We start from the raw sequence: 27,786 nt of genomic DNA, 5'->3' as shown, positions 1-27,786 counted from the left end.
TTTCCATACTTTGGCTATTGTTGATAGTGCTGCTATGAACATGGGGGGTGCGTGTGTCCCTTAGAAACTGCACACCTATATCCCTTGGATAAATACCGAATAGTGCAATTGCTGGGTCATAGGGTAGTTCTATTTTTAGTTTTTTGAGGAACCTCTATACTGTTTTCCAGAGTGGCTGCACCAGCTTGCATGCCCATGAAAAGTATATTAAATATAATCTACTAATTCAGCATTTGAAATACAATTAACATTTTTTAAAAAGAACCTTCATCCGCATATTAGATCTGTGCAGATCTATGATTTAGATTTGTGGCATCAACTGGAATCTTCTGTTTTCTTAGAAATTAAGAAGTAGATACCACTGCATTATTGGAACTCTAGTTTTCTTATTGTTATAAAATAGTGGTCTCTAATCTTAGTTTTTGCATTCCAGCCCTACCCCTCTACTCAATCCACTAACAGATGAGAACAATATGTTGTTTATGGATGTTTTATGAAAAGTTTTTTGTGGTTCTCTGCTGTTGATGACTTTCTTAAGGCAATAACAGTAAGGATTTTTTTTTTTAATTTTTTTTTTAACGTTTATTTATTTTTGAGATAGAGAGAGACAGAGCACGAACAGGGGAGGGGCAGAGAGAGAGGGAGACACAGAATCGGAAGCAGGCTCCAGGCTCCGAGCCATCAGCCCAGAGCCCGACGCAGGGCTCGAACTCACAGACCGCAAGATCGTGACCTGAGCTGAAGTCAGACGCTCAACCGACTGCGCCACCCAGGTGCCCCCAGTAGGGATTTTCATAGCGCCAAGTGGTGATCTTCAGAAACTAAATTGTAATAGTCAAGGAAACAGACCCTTTTTTTCCCCTTGATTTTACTCAGGTCATGACATATTGTGGGTATTTCATTCCAAAACTAGTAAAATTTGAATCCTTGATAGTGGAAACTGTTTTCGGAGCCATCCTTTTTTTTTTCCTTCAAGCTGTTCACTCACAGTATTTATTTTAAAGGTTAATTCCTTAGTGGTACAATCTTATGTAGGGGTGCAAGGGTAACATTTCTATCTATGGTGGTATAGCAGATTTCATTTAGATGGAACAGAAAAAGAATACATTTTTTTAAAAAACTTCTGGTTTTTGTTTTTTTTTTTTAAGTTTTGAGAGAGAGAAAGGGAGAGAAAGCATGTATGTGTGTGCAAACGCACATGTGGGAGGGTTGGGAGGGGGTGGTGTAGAGAGAATCCCAAGCAGGCTCTAAGCTGTCAGCACACAGCCCAACAGGTGCCTCCATTCCATGAACCGAACTGTGAGATCATGACCTGAGCTGAAATCAAGAATTGGATGCTCAACCACTGAGCCACCCAGGCGCCCCAGTAAAAAAATACATTTAAGACCTTTCTGAAATCCAAGGCTTGAGCTCGCTGGATTGTATCTGGTGGGTCCATCATGCACACCCAGTGATAGGCCTTGCTTGTAGAGCCATCTATTTTTAGGAATGATTAAACATTTATTAAGTTCCTACTATAGGCCAGGTTGCACTTTTTGTTTTGTTGGCTATTCTGTATGTTAGAAATGTCTCTCACTTTCCAAATTAATTCTCTAAATTTACATCTCTTCATCATTTCTTTCTTTCTTTTTCTTTTTTTCTTTTTTTTAAATAATCTCTACACCCATTGTGGGGCTCAAACTGACAACCCTGAGATCAACAGTTGTATGTTCTGGCGACTGAGCCATCCAGGTGCCCCTCTTCATCGTTTTTTCATTTTGCATTTTCCCCTCTACATTTTCACTATAGTTGAATGGACAAAGTTTATGACTTACAGTTAATTAGAATTTAAGTTCCATGAGAACAGGATGTTTACCTTCCTTTTTCACCATACTCTCCACTGCTCCCAGTGGTGCCTAGGACGTTCAGTGAGTATTGGTTGAATAAATGAATGTTGGGGTTCATATCTTTATGCACTGTTAACATGAAAATATCTCTGAAAGGGTAGTACTAATAAAGTCATTAACATCATGAATTAATTTATAATAGCATTTATTAATATATGCCAGTTATTCTAAATGTATTATTTCATTTAATCTTCATATATATGTATGTATTATTTAATTTTTGCAACAGTCTTATGAGGTATGTATTATTGTTTTACAAATGAGGAAACTAAGGCACAGAGTGAATAAGTGGTTTGTCTGAAGTCTCATAACTAGTAGGGGGTAGAGACAATTTGATTGTTGGCAATTCGTCTACATTGTCAACATTTAAAAAAAATATTTTTTTAACATTTATTCATTTTTGAGAGACAGAGAGACACAGAATCCGAAGCAGGCTCCAGGCTCTAAGCTGTCAGCACAGAGCCCGATGAGGGGCTGGAACTTGTGAACTGCAAGATCGTGACCTGAGCCGAAGTTGGAGGCTTAACTGACTGAGCCACCTAGGCACCCCTATATTAAAGATACTTAAAAAAAATTCTCAAAAATTTTTATTCCTGTTCTCTCACATAAACTTCTTTTCTATGTTTTCATCTAAGAGCTGTCTCTATTTGAATAATATTTAATACGCTATTTATGTATATACTCACAAGCATTTCCTTCAAATGTGTTGCCCTTCCTGACTTTTCTGTATCTTTCACGACTGTCACAGTTTTTCCAGTTCCCCAGGTTAAGCAACTAGAGGTGTTTTAGGTTCTTTCATGTATTTATCTGATTGGTTATCACGTCATCTTTTTTTATCCTCCATAAAACATACGTATATTTAAACATATGAAATGTTTTAATCATGTAAATATATTTAAAATATTTATTTAGGGGTACCTGGGTGGCTCAGTTGGTTAAGCAGCGGACTCTTGATTTTGGCTCACGTCATGATCTCACGGTTTGTGAGTTTGAGCCCACATCAGGCTCTGTGCTGACAGTGCAGAGCCTGCTTGAGATTCTCTCTCTCCCCCTCTCTCTGCCCCTCCCCTGCTCATGCTCTCTCTCAAAATAAATAATAAAATAAATAAACATTAAAAAAATGAAATAAAATTGGGGCGCCTGGGTGGCTCAGTCGGTTAAGCATCTGACTTCAGGTCAGGTTGTGACCTTGCGGTTCATGAGTTCGAGTCCTGTGTTGGGCTCTGTGCTGACAGCTGGGAGCTTGGAGCCTGCTTTGGATTCTGTGTGGGTGTCTCTCTCTCTCTCTGTCTCTCTGCCCCTCGCCAACTTGTGCTCTGTCTCTCCCTGTTTCTCAAAAATGAAGAAATATTAAAATTTAAAAAAATGAATTAAAATACATATATTTAAACATTTAAATATATGTTTGTTATTTTAATCAAAATTATTCATGCATATATTTAAAGACTTAGTTTTACGTGATTTCTTACAAAAACAGTCCTCTACTCCCTCTCTCAGTTCCTTCTCCCCAGTAACAACCATTTTCATCTCTTTTAACCAAGCTTTGTTGTTTTTGTTTAAAAGAATGTTCCAGCAGTAGAAGACATGAGTTTTCAAATTGAAGGGGACAGACTAGTGAATGAAAACACGCCCACATCAAGGCACAATATCATGAGATTTCAGCATCAGATACAAAGAGTATCCTACAAGCTACAGAGAAAAAAAAATTGGTCAGTTCAGAAGAATCTGGAATCAGATTGGTCTTGCTTCTCAGTAGTCACACCCGACAGTAGAAGACAATGGAGCAATGCCTTCAGAATTCTTAGGGGAATAATTTCCAACGTAGAATTGCATACCTAGGCAAACTATCAGTTAGTGAAATATAAGAAAGATGTTTTCATATATCTAAGCTCTCCCTTACACTGTTTCTCAAGAGCTTAGTAGAGGATACTCTTCACCAGTAGGAGTAAACCAAGAGGAAACATGGAATACAGGGAAGAGGCAGTACAGCAAGGGAAGAGTGAAGCACCCATTTTGCATACACTGCTGTTAGTTTCCCTGTTTTCAGTATGGTACTCTCACTTCCAGCTTTGCCTGGTTTCCCCCGACTAGGGCAAATAGATCAAAATGATTTATACTCTCCAGAGAACAAATCAGTCTTTTGACAGGGTGGAATTAGGGCAGTTTCTTTCTTTTCTTTCTTTCTTTCTTTCTTTCTTTCTTTCTTTCTTTCTTTCTTTCTTTCTTTCTTTTTTTTTTTTTTTTATCAGGTAGTCAATAAGTTTATGAAAAGGTGTTCAACATCATTAGTTAAAGATAAACATCATTAGGGAAAGATAAACCAGGACACCTGGGGACTGTTGGTTAAGAGTCTGACTTCGGCTCAGGTCATGATCTCACAATTTGTGGGTTCGAGCCCTGTATCTGGCTCTCTGCTGTCAGCACACAGTCTGCTTTGGATCCTCTGTCCTACTCTGTCTCTGCCCCTTCCCTGCTCAATCTTTCTCTCTCTCTCAAAATAAATAAATAAACTTATTTTAAAAAGATGAACCATGATGAGATACATCATCAACCATCAGTGCACACCAGAATGGCTAAAATTAGAAGGACTGATGAGCAACCGGAATCCAATACACTGCTGATAGGAGTGTAAATGGGTATGGTCACTCTGGAAAATAGTTTGGAAGTATCCACTAAATGAAGCATATGTTTGCCATATGTCCCAGAAATTTAAATTCTGTGTATACCCAACAAAAATGAGTACATATTTGTGTTCCCCAAAGACATATATAAGAATGTTCATAAAAACTTCATTCATAATAGTATGAAACCGGAAACAATCCAAAGGTCCAGTTACAATAGAATGTATGAAATAAATTATGACACAGTTGCATAACAGTATTACACAGCAATAAACTACTATTTTGCAAAATATGGATAACTCTCATAGATGCAATACTGTGTGAAAGAAACCAGATATATTCCATATGATTCTGATGATTTGAAGATAAAGATAGCAAAATTAACCCATAATAAACATAGGTCAGAAGAGTAGTTGTTTTTATGATGGAGGGGGTAAGGACAGTGCACAAGAACGCTGTCTGGGGGCGCCTGGGTGGTTCAGTGGGTTAAGCATCCAACTTCGGCTCAGGTCATGATTTCGTGGTTTGTGAGTTGCAGTCCCACATCGGGCTCTGTGCTCACAGCTGAGAGCCTGGAGCCTGCTGCGGATTCTCTCTCTCTCTCTCTCTCTCTCTCTCTCTCTCTCTTTCTTTCTTTCTCTCTCTCAAAAACAAATAAATAAACTTTAAAAAAAAACTAAAAGAAAGAAAGCTGTCTGGAGTGATGGTATTCTGTATTATCTGGGTTGTGGTCACATGGGTATATACATATATAAAAATTAATTGAGTTGTGTAATGAATATTTTTGCACTTTGCTCTGTGTAAGCTATACCACAATTAGAAATGAAAGGAAGGGGGCACTTGGGGTGTCTTTGCTGCTCTGCTTCTATTTCCTTTAGGTGTGCTGTTAGATTTTGTATTTGGAATTTTTCTTGTTTCTTGAGATAGGCCTGGATTGCAATATATTTTCCTCTCAGGACTGCCTTTGCTGCATCCCAAAGCGTTTGGATTGTTGTATTTTCATTTTCGTTTGTTTCCATATATTGGGCAGTTTCCCTGCTAGAAGGAACAGGGTGAGGACCTGGAAATCCACCTGCTGCTTAAGCAGATGTTGAAGCAATCCTTTTTTTTTTTTTTAATTTTTTTAAATGTATGTTTATTTTTGAGAGAGAGAGAGAGAGTGCACGCGAGCACAAGCAGGGAAGGGAGAAGGAGACACAGAATCCAAAGCAGGCTCTAGGCTCCGAGCTGCACAGAGCCCGACACAGGGCCTGAACCCATAAGCCATGAGATCATGACCTGAGCTGAAGTCAGATGCTTAACTGAGCCACCCAGGCACCCGGAACCAATCCTTCTTACTTTAGCTTTCATTCATACACACCTCCCACTACTATACCTGGAGTCACCAGTTCCTGAGACTTTGGGGGATTCTAACATATATTGAGGTAGTTTTCTGCTTCTCCCTTTGTTGGCTTAGGATTCAGTTCTTTTTTCTTTTCTTTTCTTGTTTTTTTTTTTTTGAAAGAGAGAGTGTGCATGTGCGAGTGTGCCAGAGGGGGAGAAGCAGAGAGAAGGGGGGACAGAGGATCCAAAGTGGGCTCTCTGCCGACAGCAGAGAACTGGATACGGGCCATCAACCAGAGCTGAAGTTGGATGCTTAACCGAATGAGCCACCCAGGTGCCCTAGGATTTAGTTCTTGTGGATCTATCAAGGCAAAAGTTCCAGTTTCCAAAAATTTGTTGCTCTTTTCTTCTATTTTTTCTATCCATGGATTTTATGTCTTGTATAAAATTGTTTTTCTTCTTTATATAAATGTTTAGTGGAAGAGAAAAAAAGTAGATGTATACACTTACCTCACTATTTTTTTTTTTTTAATGTTTATTCATTTTTTTGAGAGAGATGGAGTGTGAGCCGGGGAGGGACACAGAGAGAGGGAGACACAGAATCTGAAGCAGGCTCCAGGCTCTGAGCTGTCAGCACAGAGCCCGACATGGGGCTCGAACTCACAAAACTGTGAGATCATGACCTAAGCCGAAGTTGGACACTTAACCTACTGAGCCACCCAGACACCCCTACCCCCTTATTTTTATTCAGAAGTTATATAGCTTAAAATTATAGAGGTTCTTTTACTTTTTATCCCACTGTCATACTATGCCTTTATCACCTCATTTTGGTTAGTCTCATTCATTTCCCTGCTTCTATTACTTCAAACTTTAAATATGTCAGATTAATCTTTAATTTACATTTTATTTTTGTCACTCTCACTTAAAGATATATTTTGTCTTTGTTAAATCAAATCTAAGATTTTATCTTGTCATTCAAGGCCTTCTCACAATTAACACTTGAGATCTTATTTTTTTTTCCCAAATACAGACTCTGTGCTCTGTATAGGTCTGACAGTTCTTCACAACTATTTTCATACCTCCCTTTAGGATTTGCTTATGTCCTTTGTCTATGTGGAATGCCTTTTTCCTCTCCTTTACTTTTTCTGAGGCCCACATTCACTTTACCTTTTTGAAACTGCTGGCTGGCTTCCCTGTTTCCTTTACTTTTTCCTGTTACTGAGCACCTTCTCTGTGCTACAGACTGTGCCGCATCTTAATTTAAACCATTTCAGAATCATCTTTTCTTTCTCTAAATTCCTCTAACTCATGGATTCTATATAAATGTATTACTAGAAGTGAGCTTTATTTTTTTATGGGAAGATTTTGCTTTTTCTTAGGGACGTTACATGTAATCACTATTTAAATTTTATAGGATGAAATAGAAAAAGTATTAGCAATAGTATAAAAATATACTCAGTCTTACTAATAACAGATAAATGAACATTAAACCAACAATGATAATCATTTTATACCTAGAAAATCAGTAAAAATTTGAAGGATTGCCAGAACCCAGGGCTGGTGGACACATGGATAATTTGATATTGTTGGTGAGGCTCTTCATTGGTGTAGCTTTCTTGGAGGGTAATGTGCAAAGTTTTAAATATGCTCCCTTACATCCAGGGAGTCATTTGCAGAAATTTGTTAGTGTAGAAATACTGTTACCACGCATAAAGATACACAGTTATATTTATTGAAACATTTATGATAGTGATAGTTTGAATGTCATAAATATATACATTTGTACTGTGAAGTACCATATAACTATTAAAAAGAGTGTGCTACCTGTATTTATTGACATGACACACCTTCCAGTATATTATTCCATGGAAAAAACAAGATTCAGAATAAATATAATATGATCTCTCCCTGTCTTATGTAAAAATTACCCAAGCTATAATATATGATATATAGAAAAAAATTTGGAAGGTTTCAAAATATTAATACCATAGGGGGGAGGTGGGATTGGAGTACGTGTGTAGAGGATTTTACTTTTATTTTATTTAATCTTTTTTTTTTTTTTTAAGTTGTCTCCATGCCCAGTGTGGGGCTTGCACTCATGACCCTGAGATCAAGAGTTGCATGCTCTAAGCCAGCCAGGTGCTCCAAGGATTTTACTTTTGATTGTTTGCTTCTGTATTGTTGAATATTTTTAGAGACTTTCACATTTGGTTTTCTGGATATGTATAGCATTTTCTGTATATCTATAATATTGTGTGTGTGTGTGTGCAGTATATATATATATTTTTTTCTAAGTAGGCTCCACGCCCAATGTGGAGCCCAGTGTAGAGCTTGAACTCAAGACCCTGAGATCAAGACCTGAACTGAGATAAAGAGCCAGATGCTTAACTGACTGAGCCACCCAGGCACCCTATATATCCGTATTTTAATATATTACTTTTGTAATGAAAAAGTTAATAGCAAAATCAGTTAACATTTTGGTGTTTGATATATATTTATAAAGCTACTATTTAAGTACTACTTACACTGTGTCAGATGCTATGCTAAGTACTTTTCACTTGCAGTATCTAATATAATCTTCCCCAAAGGTAGGTATTATTATTAGTTGCATGTTACAGATAAACTCAGAAAGATTAAGTAATTTGCTTATGTTCATACATGTGGTAAGTGGTAACCCTAGGATTGGAATCCAGGTTTATCTAATTGTAAAGTTTGAGCTGTGTTCTCTCAGATTTTCAATGCATGCCACACACACACACACACACACACACACACACACACGCACACACATTCATTTTCTTTTTTAAAAACTTGGGATCGGGGCGCCTGGGTGGCGCAGTCGGTTAAGCGTCTGACTTCAGCTCAGGTCACGATCTCGCGGTCCGTGAGTTTGAGCCCCGCATCGGGCTCTGGGCTGATGGCTCCGAGCCTGGAGCCTGCTTCCGATTCTGTGTCTCCCTCTCTCTCCCCTCCCCCGTTCATGCTCTGTCTCTCTCTATCTCAAAAATAAATAAACGTTAAAAAAAAAATTAAAATTAAAATAAATAAATAAAAACTTGGGATCATGTATTTCCCAGTTATAAAAGTAATATATGCTTAATGTAAAAGACAAAATAATATGGATATACAGAAAATTAAATGTAGAAGTCTCTAAATACCATCTCAGAGATAACCACTATTAGTTTATTGTGTAACCTTTGCTCACTTCATTCTAGCCATGATATCATCCATACTATTTCTAGAACTTAACAGGCATGTTCTCACCCTGTGTCTTTGCACTCTGTCTGGAATGCATTTTCTCCAGATACCTGCATGGTTAATTCCTTTATCTCCTTTTCTTATCTCCTATTTCCTATTACCTTTTCAATGATGTCTTTCCTCACTATCTAAAATTGCTGTCCTGGAGCGCCTGGGTGGCTCAGTCGGTTGAGCGTCTGACTTCAGCTCAGGTCACGATCTCGCAGTCTGTGAGTTCGAGCCCCGCTTCGGGCTCTGGGCTGATGGCTCAGAGCCCGGAGCCTGCTTCAGATTCTGTGTCTCCCTCTCTCTCTTCCCCTCCCCCGTTCATGCTCTGTCTCTCTCTGTCTCAAAAATATATAAACGTTAAAAAAATAAAAATAAAAAAATAAAATTGTTGTCCTCCTATCCTTCAACCTTATATAGTTTTTTTTTTTAAATATATATTTTTTCATGTTTATTTGTGAGACACACACACACACACAAGGAGTGCGAGCAGGGGAGGGGGAGTGAGAGGGAGACACAGAAGCTGAAGCAGGCTCCAGGCTCCCAGCTGTCAGCACAGAGCCCTATGCAGGGCTCAAACTCATGAACTGCAAGATCATGACTTCAGGTGTAGTTGGACGGGGCTCAAACTCACAACCTGCAAGATCATGACTTGAGGTGAAGTCGGCTGCTTAACTGACTGAGCAACCCAGGTGTCCTGACCTTTATATACTTCTGATTTGACTTCCTATAGTTTATTTTTCTCCCTATTTATCACTGTATAACAAATTATTAGTTTGAACCATATGAAATTCGTTATTTATTTTTTCCTATAAAATGTCACTTTCATATTGTCATCCGGTTTACATTTTAATTATTTCTCTTGTTGATTTCTCTCTCCCATTAGCATATAAAGTTCATAAGTATTGGGATCTTTGTTCTATTTATTGCTTTATATCTGGGATCTGCAACAGTGCCTGGCATATAGTAGGCATGCAGTTAATATTAAATAAGTTCTTCCAGGCTTTTGTTATACATATAAATTTTAAAAAAGAACATTTTATATGTTTTTTTCTGTAGCTTATTTTTTCTATAATCATATATGGTAGATAACCTTCCATTTCAGTGATACAGAGCCACTTCAAAATTTTTCTGGAAAAAATTTTTTCTTATATATTATAGTTTTTTTTTTATTGTGGCAAAATACACATAACATAAAATTTGCTACTTTAACCATTTTTATGTGTACAGTTCAGTGCCCTTAGTATATTCACATTGTTGTACAGCCATCACCACCATCCACCTCCAGAACTTTTTTCATCTTGCAAATTGTCTTCAAGAAGTTACAAAATTCATTGTCATGATACTTTCCTCCTGTGCTTTCTTCTAAGAGTTTACTAGCTTTAGTTCTTACATTTAGGTGTTTGATCTATTTTGAGCTGATTCGTATATGTGATGTAAGTAAGGGTACTTTTGTATGTGGATATACAGTTTTTCCTGTGCCATTTGTTAAAAAAAAAAATATTGAATTGTCTTGGAACCCTTGTTAAATCATTTAACTATACATATAATGGTTTATTTTTAGACTCTCTAATCCACTGGTATGTATATCTTTGTGCCAGTACCATACTGTTTTGATTACTGTAGTTTGCAATGATGCGTCATCATTTTAGTTGTATTTAAGTACATTCTTTATCCAGTATTAAGGGCAGTTATAAATGCCTGGACTTACAATAAAAGACATGCATAAAAGAGGTTTTGTGTTTTTAGGTTAGGTGCAGTTTATTGTAAATATAGTTTGGAGGTAGATTTTAGGAATAATAAAGAAAAAATTAAAAACATATCCAAAGTAATTCATATTTTATTTTGCTTAAAGTTTATGTATTTATTTTGAGATAGCACGACTGGAGGAGGGGAAGAGAGAGAAGGAGACAGAGAATCCCAAGCAGGCTCTGCACTGTCAGCATAGAGCCTGATGTGGGACTTGAACTCACGAACTGTGAGATCATGACCTGAGCTGAAATCAAGAGCCGGATGCTTAACCAGCTGCAGGTGGCCCCCAAAGTGACTCATATTTTAGACATTAAGAATATGATGAATTATTGTTCCAGTATTTCTTTATGAACAAATGTTCATATTATGTATTCAACTTTTTTCTTTTATTAAGAGAGAAAGTGGGAGAGGGGCAGAGGAAGAGGGAGGGGCTTGATCTCACAACCTTGAGATCATGACCTGAGCTGAAATTAAGAGTTGGATACTTAATTGAGCCACCCAGGCACCCCTTGTCTATTCAGCTTCTAATGCTTTTTTATCAGTTCTGATTTCCTCAGTCCTGTTTTCAGTGAACTTAGTTTTGTATTATTCTCATATTTCAGGAAAGGAAGTTATGTTTAGAAGTAGCTTTTTGGTAAATCTGGGAGACTATGTTGACTGACTAAAATATGTTATATTTATTGTTTTTCTGTAATTTCTGTCAAATTGTGATCTGAGTAGAAGGTACTTGACTTCAGTGGAATAAGAATATTCCTTAACTATGCTATCCTAAATTCTTCTTCCATTTAAAAGGAGCTAATCTTGGGGCGCCTGGGGGGCTCAGTCGGTTAAGCGTCCGACTTTGGCTCAGGTCATGATCTCACGGTCCGTGAGTTCGAGCCCCGTGTAGGGCTCTGTGCTGACAGCTCAGAGCCTGGAGCCTGTTTCCGATTCTGTGTCTCCCTCTTTCTCTGACCCTCCCCCATTCATGCTCTGTCTCTCTCTCTCTCTCAAAAATAAAATAAAAACGTTAAAAAAAAAATTTAAAAGGAGCTAATCTTAGTAAATCAAATCCAGAGTATGTTAAAAGAATCATACATCATTATTGTATTAGTTTCCCAGGCCTGCTGTGGCAAATTCACATACTTGGGGGTTTAAAACAAACAAAATACTCTTTCACAGTGCTGGAGGCTCAGAATATGAAATGAAGATGTTGGTAGCTTTGGTTCCTTCTGGAGTCTCTGAGGCAGAAATCTCTCCTTCTTCTCTAGCTTATGGACATGTCACTCCGTTTTCTGTCTCCCTGTATCTAGGTTTCTCTCCTTGCTCTTATAAAGAGAGTAGTCATTGAATTTAGAGCCCACCCTAACCCATTTCGACCCAGTCTTAGCTAATTATATCTTCAGAGACCCTGTTTCCAAGTGAGGTCCCATTCTGAGATTCTAGGTGGACATGGAGTTTTAGATTATTCAGTCTTCTGGAATTATTGAGTAAGGTTTAGTCCAGGAACTCAAAAGATGGTTCAACCTGAGAAAACTTCTATAATTTATGTCATTAGCAAACAAAGAAAAAACTTTTATATTAATAAATACTTTACAAAAGTATTTGCTTCAGATTAAAAAAAATCCATTCCTGATTTTTTAAAAAAAGCTGTTAAATCCATAGAACTACCCCCCCCCCCAATTAAGTCCAATGAAATCATGGATAAGTCAGAGATATATCCACGTTTGCTTTGGAGATTGTCTAGGTCAAAGTTGCTTAACCTTTTGTAGGACGTGGACGTCTTTGGTGAGAACTGTTGAACCCTTTCTCACTTCCTTTGGGTCATTATGGGAATAAATGAGAAGCACACAGGTTGTTCACAGTAGTGCCTAACCCACAGTGAGGGCTGAGAAAAAAGTGTTAGGTATTACTATCCATGCACTCTCTACTCCCCCTTTACTCCTTGTAAAACTCAGGAGCAGAACTTCTGCTTTGTAGGTAAAAAAAATTCTTACCTCACTTTTATGTCACCCTTACCCCTAAATAAAAGGCTCTGCTTCTTCGGCCATGTTGGAACCCTTAGACTCAGCTGGCACGTGCTTGGAAAAGCTGGAATACAAGGAGACAGCTTGCTCTCCTTGTTGAACCTTTCTTAGATAATCTCTTAGTTATTCAGTGCATAAAATAGCAATATATAGTGGAACTACTAGAGATTGAAAAGTTTTATCTCCTGGCTTACTGCATCTTTTCTAATTTTTCTATAGTAATGCACTTAAATAATAAAAATATTTAAAAATGTTAATATTACAGGGGCACCTGGGTGGTTCAGTCGGTTAAGCATCTGCCTTTGGCTCAGGTCATGATCTCACAGTTTGTGGGTTTTTGAGCCTGCATCTGGCTCTGTGCTGACAGCTCCGTGCTTACGGCTCTGAGCCTGGAGCCTGCTTCGGATTCTCTCCCTTTCTCTCTCCCCTCCCTTGCTCGCTCTCTCTCTCTCTCTCTCTCTCAGGAAAATAAATGTTAAAAAAAAAAGTTTATTTTATTTTATTTTTTTAATTTTTTTTTCAACATTTATTTATTTTTTTGGGAGAGAGAGAGACAGAGCATGAACGGGGGAGGGGCAGAGAGAGAGGGAGACACAGAATCGGAAACAGGCTCCAGGCTCTGAGCCATCAGCCCAGAGCCTGACGCGGGGCTCGAACTCAACAGACTGCGATATCATGACCTGGCTGAAGTCGGACGCTTAACCGACTGCGCCACCCAGGCGCCCCAGTTTATTTATTTTAAATGCTTGTGCATGTACAAGCAGGGGAGGGGCAGAGACAGGGAGAGAGAGAAAATCCCAAGCAGGCTCTGTGCTATCAGTGCAGAGCCTGATATGGGGTTTGATCCCACGACCCTGGGATCATGACCTGAGCCGAAATCAGGAGTTGGAGGCTCAGCCACTCAGGCATCCCATAATTACCCTATTTTTGAGTAGTATTGGATGTTAATCCTAAATATTTTTAGTAATTGTGATATAAAAATATCTGATTCCTACTGATGACAGTCACAGTTACTAATAACTGTGGTGGTTTACTGTGTACTTTCATGGTTGAAGGAAATGCTAGATTTCAGTTAGAGATTAATGAGAATAAAGATAAAATTTTTCCTCCAAGTTCACAAACCAGCCTCCCCTGGTGGAGGGAGGGTTTTATCCATTGACCCATGGATTAAGAACCTTGCAATAATGCTGTAAGAGAAGAAAACAAAATAAATATTGAGTAAGGAAAGGTAAAATAATCATTCCTTGTAGATGATGTGATTTTATACTAAAAAAATCCAATAAATTAAATACTTTTAGGTAAGACAAATTAGTAATTTGGATACAATATAAATATACTGAAATCAATAGTTTTGTTTTATTCTAGCAAAAACCAGTTAGAAGTTGAAATGGAAAAATGATTTAATTCACAATAATACTAGTAACTATAAATTACCTAAAAATAATTAGAGGAAGAAATACATAAGACTTAGGAAGACTATAAAATTTTATTAAAGGACATTAGAAAAGATCTGAATAAATGTAACACATACTATATTCCTGGATGAGGAAATTCAAAGTCATGATGCTCTTCTTCTTTCAAAATTACTATATAAGTTTAATGTCATTGAATTAATTTCATGAATTGTTTAATAGTACTTTACAGATTTTAAAGTTCAAAAGGAAAATGAAGTATATGACTTTAAAAGTGTTTTAAAAACCTTTACACTTGATCTTAGCCAAAAGGCCGAGAAGCGATAAAAGTGTTTTAAAAACTTTTAAATGTTACTATTATTTTAATGTTTATTTTTGAGAGAGAGCGACAGAGACAGTGTAAGCAGGGGAGGGGCAGAGAGGGAGGGAGACACAGAATCCGAAGCAGGCTCCAGGGTCTGAGCTGTCAGCACAGAGCCCAAAATGGGGCTGGAACCCACAAACCGTGAGATCATGACCTGAGCCAAAGCTGGACACTTAACTGGTAGAGCCACCCAGGCGCCTCTAAACCTATTATTTTTAAAGGTTTGCTTATTTTTGAGAAAGAGAGTGTGTGTACCAGTGGGAGAGGGGCAGAAAGAGAGGGGGACAGAGATCTGAAGCAGGCTCTGTGCGGACAGCAGCAAGCCCCATGTGGGGCTTGAACCCACAAACCATGAGATTATGACCTGAGCCGAAGTTGGACACTCAACTGACTGAGCCACTCAGGTGTCCCCAAACTTCTTATTTTGAGATAATTTTAGGTTCATATACAGTTATGAAAAGTAATACAGAGATCTCCTACCCTTAACTCAGTTTCCCTCAATGATAGTGTCTTGCAAAACTAATAGGCACCATCACGACCAAGACACAGATTTCTACCATCACAAGGGTCCCTAATGGTGTCTTTTGAAAGCCACACCTTTCTTTGTGCCCTCCCCCTCCCTCTGGGCAACCCCAATCTGTCCCTTATTTCTATAATTTTGTCATTTCAAGAGTATTTCATGAATAGGATTATACATAATGTAAGCTTTTATTGTTGGCTTTTTTCACTCACGTGATTCTCATCCAGTTGTGTGTAGTAATAATATTCCATTCCTTTTTGTTGCCGAGTAGTATTCAGTGATTTGGGTGTATATCACAGGTAGTCCACCTATTAAAGGACTTACCACCCCCCACCCCCCACCCCCACCCCCAGTTTTTGGCTATTACAAATAAAAGTATTATAAACATTTGTGGACAGGTTTTTGTGTAGATACAGTCTTCATTTTGGGGGATAAACACCCACTGGTGTAGTGGTGGTTTGTATGTTAGTGGCATGTTTATTTTTTAAAGAAACTTCCAAACTATTTTCTGGAGTGGCTGTGTGGCTGTACTATATTACATCCACCAGCAATATATAAGTGATCTACTTTTTTTTTTTTTAAGTTTATTTTGAGAGAGATTGTACATGCTCAAGCAGGGGAGGGGTAGAGAGAGAGAAAGAGAATGCCAAGCAGTCTCCGTGTTGTCAGCACAGGTTTGATGTGGGGCTTGAGCTCATGAACAGAGCCATGAGATGTGAGATCATGACCTGAGCTGAAATAGAAAGTTGGATGATCAACTGGTTGAGCTACCCAGGCACCCCTCCTTAGGATTTTCTACAAAGACAATCATGCCATCTGTGAATGGGGACAGTTTTATATCTTCCTTTTTGATCTTTATGCCTTTTGTTTCCTTTTCTTGCATTTTTGCATTGGCTAGAGCTTCCCACACTATGTTTGATTTAGTGATGAGATGGAACATTCTTGCCTAGTTGCCAATCGTAGAAAGCATTGTCTTTCACTGTTAAGCATAATATTAACTTTAGGCTTCTTTACTTACTTACTTACTTACTTACTTATTTATTTTTATTTTGGGTTTTTTGGTGGTAGGGGGTAGATTCTGTTACCAGGTTGAGGACATTTCCCTCTATTCTTATTTTTCTGTGTTTTTGTTTTGTTTTGTTTTGTTTTGTTTTGTTTTGTTTTGTTAGTGTGGAATTTTATCAAATGCTTTCTTGCATAAGTTGATGGATCATTTGTTATTTTTCTTCTTTGGCAGTATGGTGGATTATGTTGGTTGATAATTAAATGTTGAGCCAGTATTCTTGCTTCTCTAGAATAAATCATATTTGGTCATGTTGTATAATTCTTTTGCATATTGCTAAATTTTATTTGCTAATAGTAAGAATTTTTGTTCCTTGGGGCACCTGGGTGACTCAGTTGGTTCCATCTTGATTCCAGATCAGGTCATGACCTCACCATTCGTGGGATTGAGCCCCACATTGGGCTCTGCGCTGACAGCGTGGAGCCTGTTTGGGATTCTCTCTTTCCTTCTCTCTCTCTGCCCTTCCCCTGTTCACATGTGTGTACTCTCTCTGTCTCTCAAAATAAATAAACTAAAAAAAAAAAAAAAAAAAAAAAAAGTTTTGTATTTGTTTTCATGAGGAGTATTGATCTCTAGTTTGTTTTTATGTAGGCTTCACAACCATTGCAAAGCCCAATGTGGGGCTTGAACTCACAACTGTGAGATCAAGACCTGAGCTGAGATCAAGAGTCGGATGCTTAACTGACTGAGCTACCCAAGTGCCCCTGAGCTCTAGCTTTTTGTCAGTTTGTTTGCTTTGTTTTTGTAGTGAGTTTGCCTGGTTTTGGTATCAGGGTAGTTCTAGCTTCATAAGGTGAATTAGTGTCTCCTTTCTCAACCAGTTTCTGGAGCAGATTGTGTAGAAATGATATTAACTCTAAATGTTTGGTAAAATTCATTCCGTCTGGGCCTGGAGATTTCTTTTTTGAGAGTCTTTAGATTATGGATTCAATTTCCTAATAATTATGGGACCATTCAAGTCATCTGTTTTATGTGGGGTCAGGTGTTTTAGTTAGTTGTTTTTTTTTTTTTTTTTTTTAAGTTATTGTCTGTTTTGTCCAAGTTGTCAAATTTACATTTGTAAGTTGTTCCTAGAATTACCACTTATCTCTTTGGTTTCTTCAAGGTCTGTAGTGATATCCCTTTTTTTGTTTCATTTTTTTCCTTCTTTTCATTTCTGATACTGGTAGTGGGTTTTTTTTGTGTCTAACTGAGGGCTTGTCAATTTTATTGATCTATTTAAAGAACCAGCTTTGAATTCATTTATTTTTTTAAAAATATTTTTCTGTTTTCAAATTCATTGATTTATGTTGTCTATTACTTCCTTTTGCTTGCTTTTGGGTTTATTTTGTTCTTTTTTTTTTTTTTTTTTGAGAGAGGGAGAGCACACAGCCCAAGTGGGGGAGAGGGACGGAGGGAGAAAGAGAGAATCCTAAGCAGGCTCCACACTCAGTCTGGAGCCTGATATGGGGCTCAATCCCACAACCATGGGATCACGACCCAAGCTGAAACCAAGAGTTGGACGTTCAACCAACCAAGCCACCCATGCGCCCTGATTTTGTTCTTTTTCTAGGTTCTTAAAATGGAAACTTAGATTATTTGACTTTTCCTCTTTCCACTATAAGCATTTTAGCGCAATAAAATTGTCTCTAAGTACAGCTTTTGCTGTGTCCCACAAATTTTACTGTTTTGTGATTACATTCATATTTTATTTCTGTGTACTTTGTATTTCCTTTGAGACTTCATTTTTGATTCATTGATTTTTTTTTTAGAAGTGTGTTGTTTAGTGTCCAAGTGTATGGTGATTTTCCTGTTCTCTTTCTGTTACTGAGTTCTAGTTTAATTCCATTGTAGTTGGAGAATACAATCTGTGATTTCATTCTTGTAAATTTGTTGAGGTTTGTTTAATGGCTCAGGATATATTCTATCTTGGTTTATATTCTGGGGACAGAATATAAAGAATATAAGAATGTGTACCTGCTATTGTGTGGTGGAATCTTTCTGTAAATGTTAATTAGACCCTGTTCGTTGAGGCTGTCATTTTTTTTTTAATCTTTGCTGATTTTCTGTCTAATTGTTCTGTCAGTTGAATGAGGGGTGTTGAAATCTCCAACTATAATTATTTTCTTCTTTCTATTATGTCAGTTTTTGTTTAACAGATTTTGGAGCTCTGTTGTTTGGTACATACATACCAACTGTCTTCTTGGTGGCTTGAATATTATATAATGTGCTTTGTCTGTGGTCGGTTTATCTGATTATTAATATAGCTACTCTTGCTTTCCTTTGATTGGTGTTTACATGATATATCTTTTTTCATTCTTTTGCTTCCAACCTGTCTCTGCTGTTATATTTGAAGCAACTTTTTTGTGGACTGCATGTAGTTGGGAGTTGGGTTATGTTTTTTAATTTGCTCTGCCAATCTCTGTTAATTGGTATATTTATACTAATTACATAAAATTATTAATATGTTAGGGCTTAAGTTTGCTGTTTTATTTTTTGTTTTCTGTTTGTTTGGGTTTTTATTTCTGTGTTTTTTTCTCTGCCATCCTGTAGGTATTTTGAACATTTTTTAGAATTCCATTTTGAGGGGCACCTGGATGGCTCAGTTGGAAGAGTGTGCATTTCTTGATCTTGCGGTTGTGGGTTTGAGCCACATCATATTGGGAATGGAGATTACTAAAAAACAAACAAAAAACCTAAAAAAAATCTTAAGTAAGAATCCCATTTTGATTTGTTTATGTTTGCTGGTGTATCACCTTCTATACCTTTTCCAGTAATTGCTGTAGTGAGCATTGCATTATGTCTCATAACATCACAGTCTGTTGGTGTCATTTTAACACTTTAAGTGTTGACATCTTACCACCCTTTAATATCCCCATTTGTAATTGGTATTAATTATTTTTTCTGTATTCATTTAGAAACAGATAGTGTTGTATTTTTTTGCTTCAATCATTAAACATAATGTAGAGGACTCAAAGGAGAAGGAAAGCCTATTGATTTTACCCATATTTTTGCATATTGTGTGTTTTTTTTATTTCTTTGATATATGTTGATGTGTTGTGTTCCAAAATTCCTTGTTATGTAATTTCTTCTCTGTTTAGAGAATTTTGTTTAGCCATTCTTTTAGGATAGGTCTGTTGGTGGCAAGTGCTCATTAGTTTTAAATCATTAGAGACTGTTGATTTCTCCTTCATTCCTGAATGATATTTTCACAGGGTGTAGGATTCTGGGTTGACTTTTTTTTTTTTTTTTTTTTAACTTTAAAAGATATCATGCCACATTTTTTTGTCTCCATGGTTTCTGATGAAAACTCTGCTGTTGTGAATTATTTTTCTTCTATAAGTAAGGTATCATTTATCTCTAGCTACTTTTTAGAAGTTTAATTGTTATGTGTTGGGATGGATTTCTTTAGGTTTGTCCTTTTGGGGTTTACTCAACTTCTTGAATCTGTAGGTTACATCTCTTGACAAATTTGGGAACTTTTCAGATATTATTTTTCAGCTTTGTCCTCTTTCTCTTCTCTTTTTCAGGACTCTAATGGGTAATTTATAGTGTTGTGTCTTACATTTCACTGATTCTTCTCTTTGTTCCTTTTATTCTGCTGTTGAATCAATCCACTTAACTTTATTTCAGTTATTTTTCAGTTCTAAAATTTCTATTTGATTCTTCTTTATATCTTATCTTTGTTTAGACTTTCTTTGCTGAGGCTTTCAACTTGTGTATTTGTTTCAACTCTTAGTAATTGTTGAAGCATTTTTATTGTGGCTGCTTTTAGAATCTTGTGAGATAATTCTAACATTTATGCCATATTGTTGGCATCTACTGATTGCTATTTTTCATTCAATTTGAAATCTTGGTTCTTGGTATGATGAATGGTTCTTTCTTTTTTTTCAATTGAAGCTTGGATATTCTTGTGTTATGTGACATTGGATCTCATTTAAACCTGTTTTAGCCAGTTTTCACTGGCACCACTTTAGGAAGAGAAAGGTGAGTGAGGCTTTGTTATATTGCTAGGTGGAGTTAGAATTCCAGTTTGTTTGTTTGTTTGTTTTTCATTTTCCAAATAAAATAAGTGAAAGGATATGTTACATGTTTGCTGCATGAGTAAAATGTATAAACTAATTTTGTGTGTGTGTGTGTGTGTGTGTGTGTGTGTGTGTGTTTTAGATTAACATGTCACTATCACAAGCTTTTTTTTTTAATTTTTTTTTTTTTTTACTGTTTATTTTTTATTTTTGAGACAGAGACAGAGCATGAACAGGGGAGGGGCAGAGAGAGAGGGAGATACAGAATCTGAAACAGGCTCCAGGCTCCGAGCTGTCAGAACAGAGCCCGATGTGGGGCTCGAACCTACGAACTGTGAGATCATGACGTGAGCTGAAGTCAGACGCTTAACCGACTGAGCCACCCAGGCGCCCCTCACAAGCTTTTAAAAGTAAAGGCTGCAGATAGAATATAGTACTCCCTTTTCCAAACTCTGTGAAGCAGGGAGAAGTGAAGTAGGGAATGTATACTTTCACCAGTGTAAGAATTTAAGAAGAGCAATGTGGATATGAGCATAAGGGTTTTCTAGCAAACTACTGAGATTTCACCCATAGCTTGAGCCTTTCTTCCAAGAAGCTAACTTGATAATGATGATGATAAGAAGACAGGACTATCTTTTTTAAATGTATATTTCCATTTTTCTTTGATAGAAATGACATCAGATGTACCATCACTGGGTCCAGCCATTGCCTCAGGAAACCCTGGGGCTGGGATTCAAGGTGGAGGAGCCATTGTCCACAGGGCTATTAAGCGGCGATCAGGGTGAGTTTGGATATCGTGTGTTGTGAGTGTCTCTCCTGTAAGCCAGCCTGATTTAGTTAGTGGCTGAATCCTCTTGGCTATGCTTAACCCTTTCACTTCAACTGGTTACTTACTACACTGCTGTCAGATATCTTTCTTTAGTTCCTGGATTTTTTTCCTTACACAGAATTAACATTTTTATCTAACTTTCCCTTTTGTGCAGGTTTTTTTTTTAATTTTATTTTTTATTAAGTTTTTTATTTTAATTATTATATAGTTAACATATAGTGTTATATTAATTTCAGGTGTACAATATAGTGATTCAACAATTCTGTACATCATTACTCAAGTGCTCATCATATGTGTACTCTCAATCCCCTTCACCTATTTCACCTGTTCCTGCCACATTCCCTCTGATATGCTTTATTTTATTTTATTTTTTAATGTTTATTTATTTATTTTGAGAGAGAGAGAGCAGGGGAGGGGCAGAGAGAGAGGAAGAGAGAGGATCCCAAGCAGGCTCCACACTCAGTGGAATGTAGTGCAGGGCCTGATGCAGGGCTTGATATCACGAACTGTGAGATCATGACCTGAGCCGAAATCACGAGTCAGACTCTTGACTGACTGAGCCACCCTGTGTCCCAATATTCTTTATTTTAAATGAGTACCCTGAGTTAAAGTGTTTTTTTTTTTTTTTTTAAAAAGAGCATTTCTTAATGATGCATACTTGAGAATATATGGTTCTAAAAGATATAATATATAAAACATTCCGGGGGCGCCTGGGTGGCGCAGTCGGTTGAGCGTCCGACTTCAGCCAGGTCACGATCTCACGGTCTGTGAGTTCGAGCCCCGCGTCAGGCTCTGGGCTGATGGCTCAGAGCCTGGAACCTGTTCCCAATTCTGTGTCTCCCTCTCTCTCTGCCCCTCCCCCGTTCATGCTGTGTCTCTCTCTGTCCCAAAAATAAATAAACATTGAAAAAAAATTAAAAAAAAAAAAAAAAACATTCCATCCAAGAAAAATAGAGTGCACATTTTCTTCAAGTACACATAGAAGTACACATAGAAGAATCCATTGGTTAATTCACTTAAGAAAAGGCATAACACAGGTCACGATCTCGCGGTCCGGGAGTTCAAGCCCCGCGTCAGGCTCTGGGCTGATGGCTCAGAGCCTGGAGCCTGTTTCCGATTCTGTGTCTCCCTCTCTCTCTGCCCCTCCCCCGTTCATGCTCTGTCTCTCTCTGTCCCAAAAATAAATAAACGTTGAAAAAAAATTTTTTAAAAAGAAAAGGCATAACAAATATTACAAATTTAAGGAAACTGAAATCATACCAAGTGTATTTTCCAGCCACAATGGCAAAAAACCAAAGATCAACAGTAAAACAAATCTGGAAAATTTACAATGTAAATTTACATTAAATATTTAATATGTAAAAACTAGCACGCAACTGCATGAGCAGTGGGCAAAATAAGAAATCAAATGGCAAATGAAAATATGTCTCAAAACAAAAGAAAAAGAAGACACAATATTGCAAAACTTATGGGATGCAGCAAAAACAGATGTTAGAGTGAAATTTGTGCTGTCAATCTTTGTATTAAAAACTCAAGACAAGTTAACATTACACCACAAAGGACTAGAAAAAAAAGAAACATAGCTGAAATTTAGGAGATGAAAGAAATAACAAAGAAAAATCAGAAATAAAGACCATAATAAACAATAGCATAACATTGAAAGTAATGACCAGTTTTTCCAAAAAAGTAAACAAAATTGGAATTATTTTAACATTAACTAAGGGGAAAAGACTCAAAAACTACAATGAGTACCAAAATGGAAGAGAAAACAATATAACAGGTAACCACAGAAATACAATAGATAACATAGATTACTATAAACTATTATATACTAACAAATCTGATAATTTAGGAAAAAAACAAAAGCAGATAATTCCTAAAAACATACAAGTTACCAAGATTGAATTATGAGTCTTTCTTTTATTAAAAAAAATTTTTATTTTAAATGTTTATTTTTGAGACAATGTGAGAGACAGAGTGCAAGCAGTGGAGGGGCAGACAGAGGGAGACACAGAATCTGAAGCGGGCTCCAGGCTCTGAGCTGTCAGCCCAGAGCCCAGTACGGGGCTCAAACTCACGAACCGTGAGATCATGACCTGAGCCGAAGTCAGACGCTTAACCAACTGAGCCACTCAGGCGCCCCTGAATTATGAGTCTTGAATGCAACAAGTAGGAAGTCTTCTTAGACCACTGACATGAATGAAAGTTGAATTTAGGAATCAAAAATCTCCCAGCACAGAAAACCTGAGGCACATGGCTTCATCGGCAAACCCCACCAAACATTAAAAAAAAAAAAAAAAAAAATTAATGACAATCTTTATCAAAATCTTACAAGTAATGGAATAAAGGGAACACATTCAGAATCATTCCACCAGGTCAATACTACCCTGATACCAAAGCAGGACTAAAGCAATACAAGAACAAAGAAGTCTACTTTATCTGGTATAAGTATTGCTACTCTTTCTTTTGATATCCATGTGTGTGCTGCTTTTCCACTTCCTCACTTTCAGTCAGCAGGTATCGTTAGGTCTAAAATGAGTCTCTTGTAGGCAACATATAGAAGGGTCTTGTTTTGGGGCGCCTGGGTGGCGCAGTCGGTTAGGCGTCCGACTTCAGCCAGGTCACGATCTCGCGGTCCGGGAGTTCGAGCCCCGCGTCGGGCTCTGGGCTGATGGCTCAGAGCCTGGAGCCTGTTTCCGATTCTGTGTCTCCCTCTCTCTCTGCCCCTCCCCCATTCATGCTCTGTCTCTCTCTGTCCCAAAAATAAATAAAACATTGAAAAAAAAATTTAAAAAAAAAAAAAAAAAGAAGGGTCTTGTTTTGTTTTTTAAGTTTTTTTTAATGTTTATTTATTTATTTATTTTGAGAGAGATTGCAAGCAGGGAGATGTAGAGAGTGAGGGAGAGAGAATCCCAAGCAGGCTCTGTGCTGCTCCCACGTGGGACTGGATCCCATGAATTGGGAGATCATGATCTGAGCCAAAATCAAGAGTTGGATGTTCAACTGATTGAGCTACCCAGACACCCCCAAGGGTCTTGGTTTTTATCCATTCGGTCATCCTATAATCTTTTGATTGGAACTTTTAGTCCATTTACATTCAAAGTAATTATTGGTAGATGTGTATTGCTACTTTATTGCTTGCTTTGTTGTTTCTGGAGATTTTCTTTGATCCTTTATCACTTTTGATCTCCCCTTTGCACTCAAAGAGTCACCCTTAATATTTCTTTTTTTTTTTTAATGTTTTTATTTATTTTTGAGAGAGAGAGAGCGAGAGTGAGACACAGAATTCGAAGCAGGCTCCAGGCTCTGAGCTTTCAACACAGAGCCCAACACGGGGTCAGACTCATGGACTATGAGATCATAACCTGAGCCGAAGTTGGACGCTTAACCAACTGAGCCACCCAGGCGCCCCATCCCCTTTAATATTTCTTGTAGGCCTGGTTTAGTAGTCACGAACTCCTTTAGTTTTTATTTGGGAAACTCTTGTCTCCCCTTCTCAATGATAGACTCTTGCTGGTTAGAGTATTCTTGGCTCCAGATTTTTCCCATTCAACACTGAATAAATATATCATGCCACTCCCTTCTGGCTTGCCAAGTTTTTGTTGATTAATTTCCAGCTAGCTTTATGAGTTTTCCCTTGTACATTAAGGACTTCTTTTGTCTTGGTGCTTTTAGTATTTTTTATCAGTATAGTTTGCAAATTTAATTCCAGTATGTCTTGGTGTTGTCCTTTTATTGATTTTGATGGGAGTTCTTTGTGCTTCTTGGATCTGGAGGTCTGTTTCCTTCTCCAGATTAGGGAAGTTTTCTGCTTTCGTTTCTTGAAATAAATTTTATGCCCCCTTTTCTCTGTCTTTTTCTGAGACTCCTATAATACATATGTTACCATTGTTTGATCGAGTCCCTGAGTTCTAAGTCTATTCTTGTCTTGCATAATTCTGTCTTTTGTTCAGCTTTATTACTTTCTATTATTTTGTCTTCTAGATCAGTAATTCATTCCTCTGCTTTTTCCAGCTTCCTGTTCATTGCATCAAGTCTGTTTCCAATCTTTTTCATTGCATTTTTCATCTCTGATTGATTCTTTTTTAATTCTTTTATCTCTGTTGCAAGGGTCTCACTGATGCTTCTTTTCTCAAGCCCAGTGAGTATCCTTATGATTGTTGCTTTAAATGCCTCCTTTTCCTGAAAGTAGTGAAACCAGTAAAACCAGAAATGTCTGCAAAGCCCAAAGATTTCATGGTTGTTGAGAAAACTCAGTTTTCTTTAAACTTTGTGTCTGGATTTTCAAAATTAGAGAATGCTGAACTGCAGTGTATTTCTCCACTAAGGTATTGATATGTTGCTTGGTTTGGAATGCAGAATCCATTCATTTTCAGAAGCGTGTATGTATTTATGTATTTCCAGAAGTATTTATTAATTGCCTAATTAGTATAAGATATTGTGCTGATTGCTAGTATGATACAAAGATAAATAAGATACGGTTCTTGTCTTTAAGTTGCTTATGTCCTGAAGGGAATAATCATTATACATATAAATAGAGTACAAGGTAGAATATGCCAAGTTTATTAAGAAAGGAATGCTTACAGTACTGTGTATTTTTGTGTATGGAAATCCCATAATTAGTAAAGATTGGAAAAGCTTCAGAAAAGAGGTTGCTTTAGAAAAGCCTGAGAGAATTGGTAGTATTTTGTCCATTTTTTGGTGTTAAATTTCTCTTCTTTCTTTCCTTTTAAAAACTGTGGAACCAGTATTACAACTAGTCTTTAAATTTCACCCACTAATAGTAATGCAAGAGTGATCCCTGGGTTTAGGTGGTAACATGAGTAACATTTTAAGAGTTGCTACGTCTCCAAGAGTTTTACACATTTTTAAGTTACTGAATAAGTAACTTACTCAAGGTTCTAAAGCCAGTAAATGGAAGATCTTTGATATGAACCTTGGGAGGTTAGGGGGCTTAGCTTCAGAGTACACTCTCTTAAACACAGTTTATGTTTTTGTATAATAGCAAACAATTGGAAATGATATAAATATCAAAATTAGGGGATTACGTATTATATTTGAAAATGGAGTATTGTATAGCTATTAGAAGTGACAAGTATGTATCAGTACATGGTGTGCCTAGATGGCTCTGTCAACTAAGTGTTTGACTCTTGATTTTAACTTAGGTTGTGATCTCAGGGTTGGTGAGGTTGAGCCCCTGCTTGGGATTCTTTCCCTCTCTGCCCCTCCCCGTGCACCTGTGTGTTCTTTCTCTCAAGATAAAAAATAAACTTTAGAAGTGACAGATATGTATCAGTACAGGAAAATGTTCACAATATATTGGAAGGTTACAATTTATGTAATATATCACTCTGTCAGGAAGAAATATGTATAACGTGTGCGTAGCAAAACTGAAGGGATACTCATCAGATTTCTAGATGATGAGATTATGGGGGATTTTTTTCTTTTGTTTTTAATTTCTAGATTTTCTGAAATGAATGTATGTTGTAATCAGGAAAAAAAAAATTTTAAGTTTATTTATTTATTTTGAGAGAACGTGTGTGAGAGAGCATGAGCAGGGGAGCGCCAGAGGGAGAGGGAGAGAGAATCCCAAGGAGTCTCCATGCCACCAGTGAAGAGCCTGACATGGGGCTCGAGCCCATGAACCATGATAATCATGACCTGAGCCAAAATCAAGAGTCAGATGCTTAACCAACTGAGCCACCCAGGCGTCCCATCAGGAAAATATATTAAAAGAAGTAATACACATTCTTTTAAAGAAAGATTGGAAGATGGAAAGAATAAAATAGCAATAATCCTATTGCCCCAAGTCATGTCCTATCATTTTTTTTTAGTGTAATTCCTTCATTCTTTATATGTAGATCTTTTTAGTAGTTGTAATCACATAATTATATAGATTTTTTTTTGTATTTTGTATTTTTTTTTAAGTTTTTATTTATTTACTTAGAGAGAGAATGAGCCAGGGAAGGGCAGAGAGAAAGAATCCCAAGCAGGCTCTGTGCTGGCCACAGAAGACCCAATGTGGGGCTCAGTCTCATAGACTGTGAGATCATGACCTGAACCGAAGTCCAGAGTTAGACACTTAACCAGCTAAGCCACCCAGGCACCCCTGTTTTTGTTTCTGTTTTTTTTTTTTTAATTTTTTTTTAACATTTATTTATTTTTGAGAGAGAGAGAGACAGAGCATGAACGGGGGAGGGGCAGAGAGAGAGGAAGACACAGAATCGGAAACAGGCTCCAGGCTCTGAGCCATCAGCCCAGAGCCTGACGCGGGGCTCGAACTCACGGACTGTGAGATCATGACCTGAGCCGAAGTCGGCCGCTTAACCGACTGAGCCACCCAGGCGCCCCTTGTTTTGTTTTTTAAGTGGGCTCCATGCCCAGTGTAGAGCCCCAGTGCACAGGGCTTGACCTCACAACCTTGAGATCAAGACCTGAGATAGAGAGACTGAAGCTTAACCAACTGAGCCACCCAGGCGACCCTAATTATATAGTTTTATATAGCCTGGTTTTTTCACCTAACCATATGTAACCTTTTTTTTTTTCTTGTTAAATATTTTACATAAATATAATTTTTCATAGTTATATAAGAGGATGTACTTGGTTTCCTATTTTGGAACATTTAAGTTGTTTTGAAGATGTAAATAAATGCTCTGTGAACATCTTTGTATATAAATTTTTTTTCTTGAGCTATTTCCTTAGGATAGATTCTTAGAAATGGAGTTATTGGGTTCATAGGTAGATTTTGAACACATGATTAGGG

At 37.4% G+C, this 27,786-nt stretch overlaps 1 protein-coding gene across 4 annotated transcripts in view; it reads left to right on the top strand.

Annotated features, from left to right (window-relative positions):
• ARNT (aryl hydrocarbon receptor nuclear translocator) overlaps positions 1–27,786 on the top strand; it is a 78,906-nt gene that overhangs the window by 3,615 nt on the left and 47,505 nt on the right. For all 4 annotated transcript variants that reach the window (XM_023259128.2, XM_023259127.2, XM_045033475.1 and 1 more), the window contains exon 2: positions 20,864–20,975. In XM_023259128.2, coding sequence (XP_023114896.2) covers positions 20,864–20,975 — 112 coding nt within the window. The remainder of the gene's footprint in view (positions 1–20,863; positions 20,976–27,786) is intronic.

This window comes from Felis catus, chromosome C1, assembly GCF_018350175.1.
Source record: "Felis catus isolate Fca126 chromosome C1, F.catus_Fca126_mat1.0, whole genome shotgun sequence".
Taxonomy (NCBI): Eukaryota; Metazoa; Chordata; class Mammalia; order Carnivora; family Felidae; genus Felis; species Felis catus.
The sequence above is the reverse complement of the archived record's forward strand: the minus strand, read 5'-3'. Positions and strand labels throughout refer to the sequence as shown.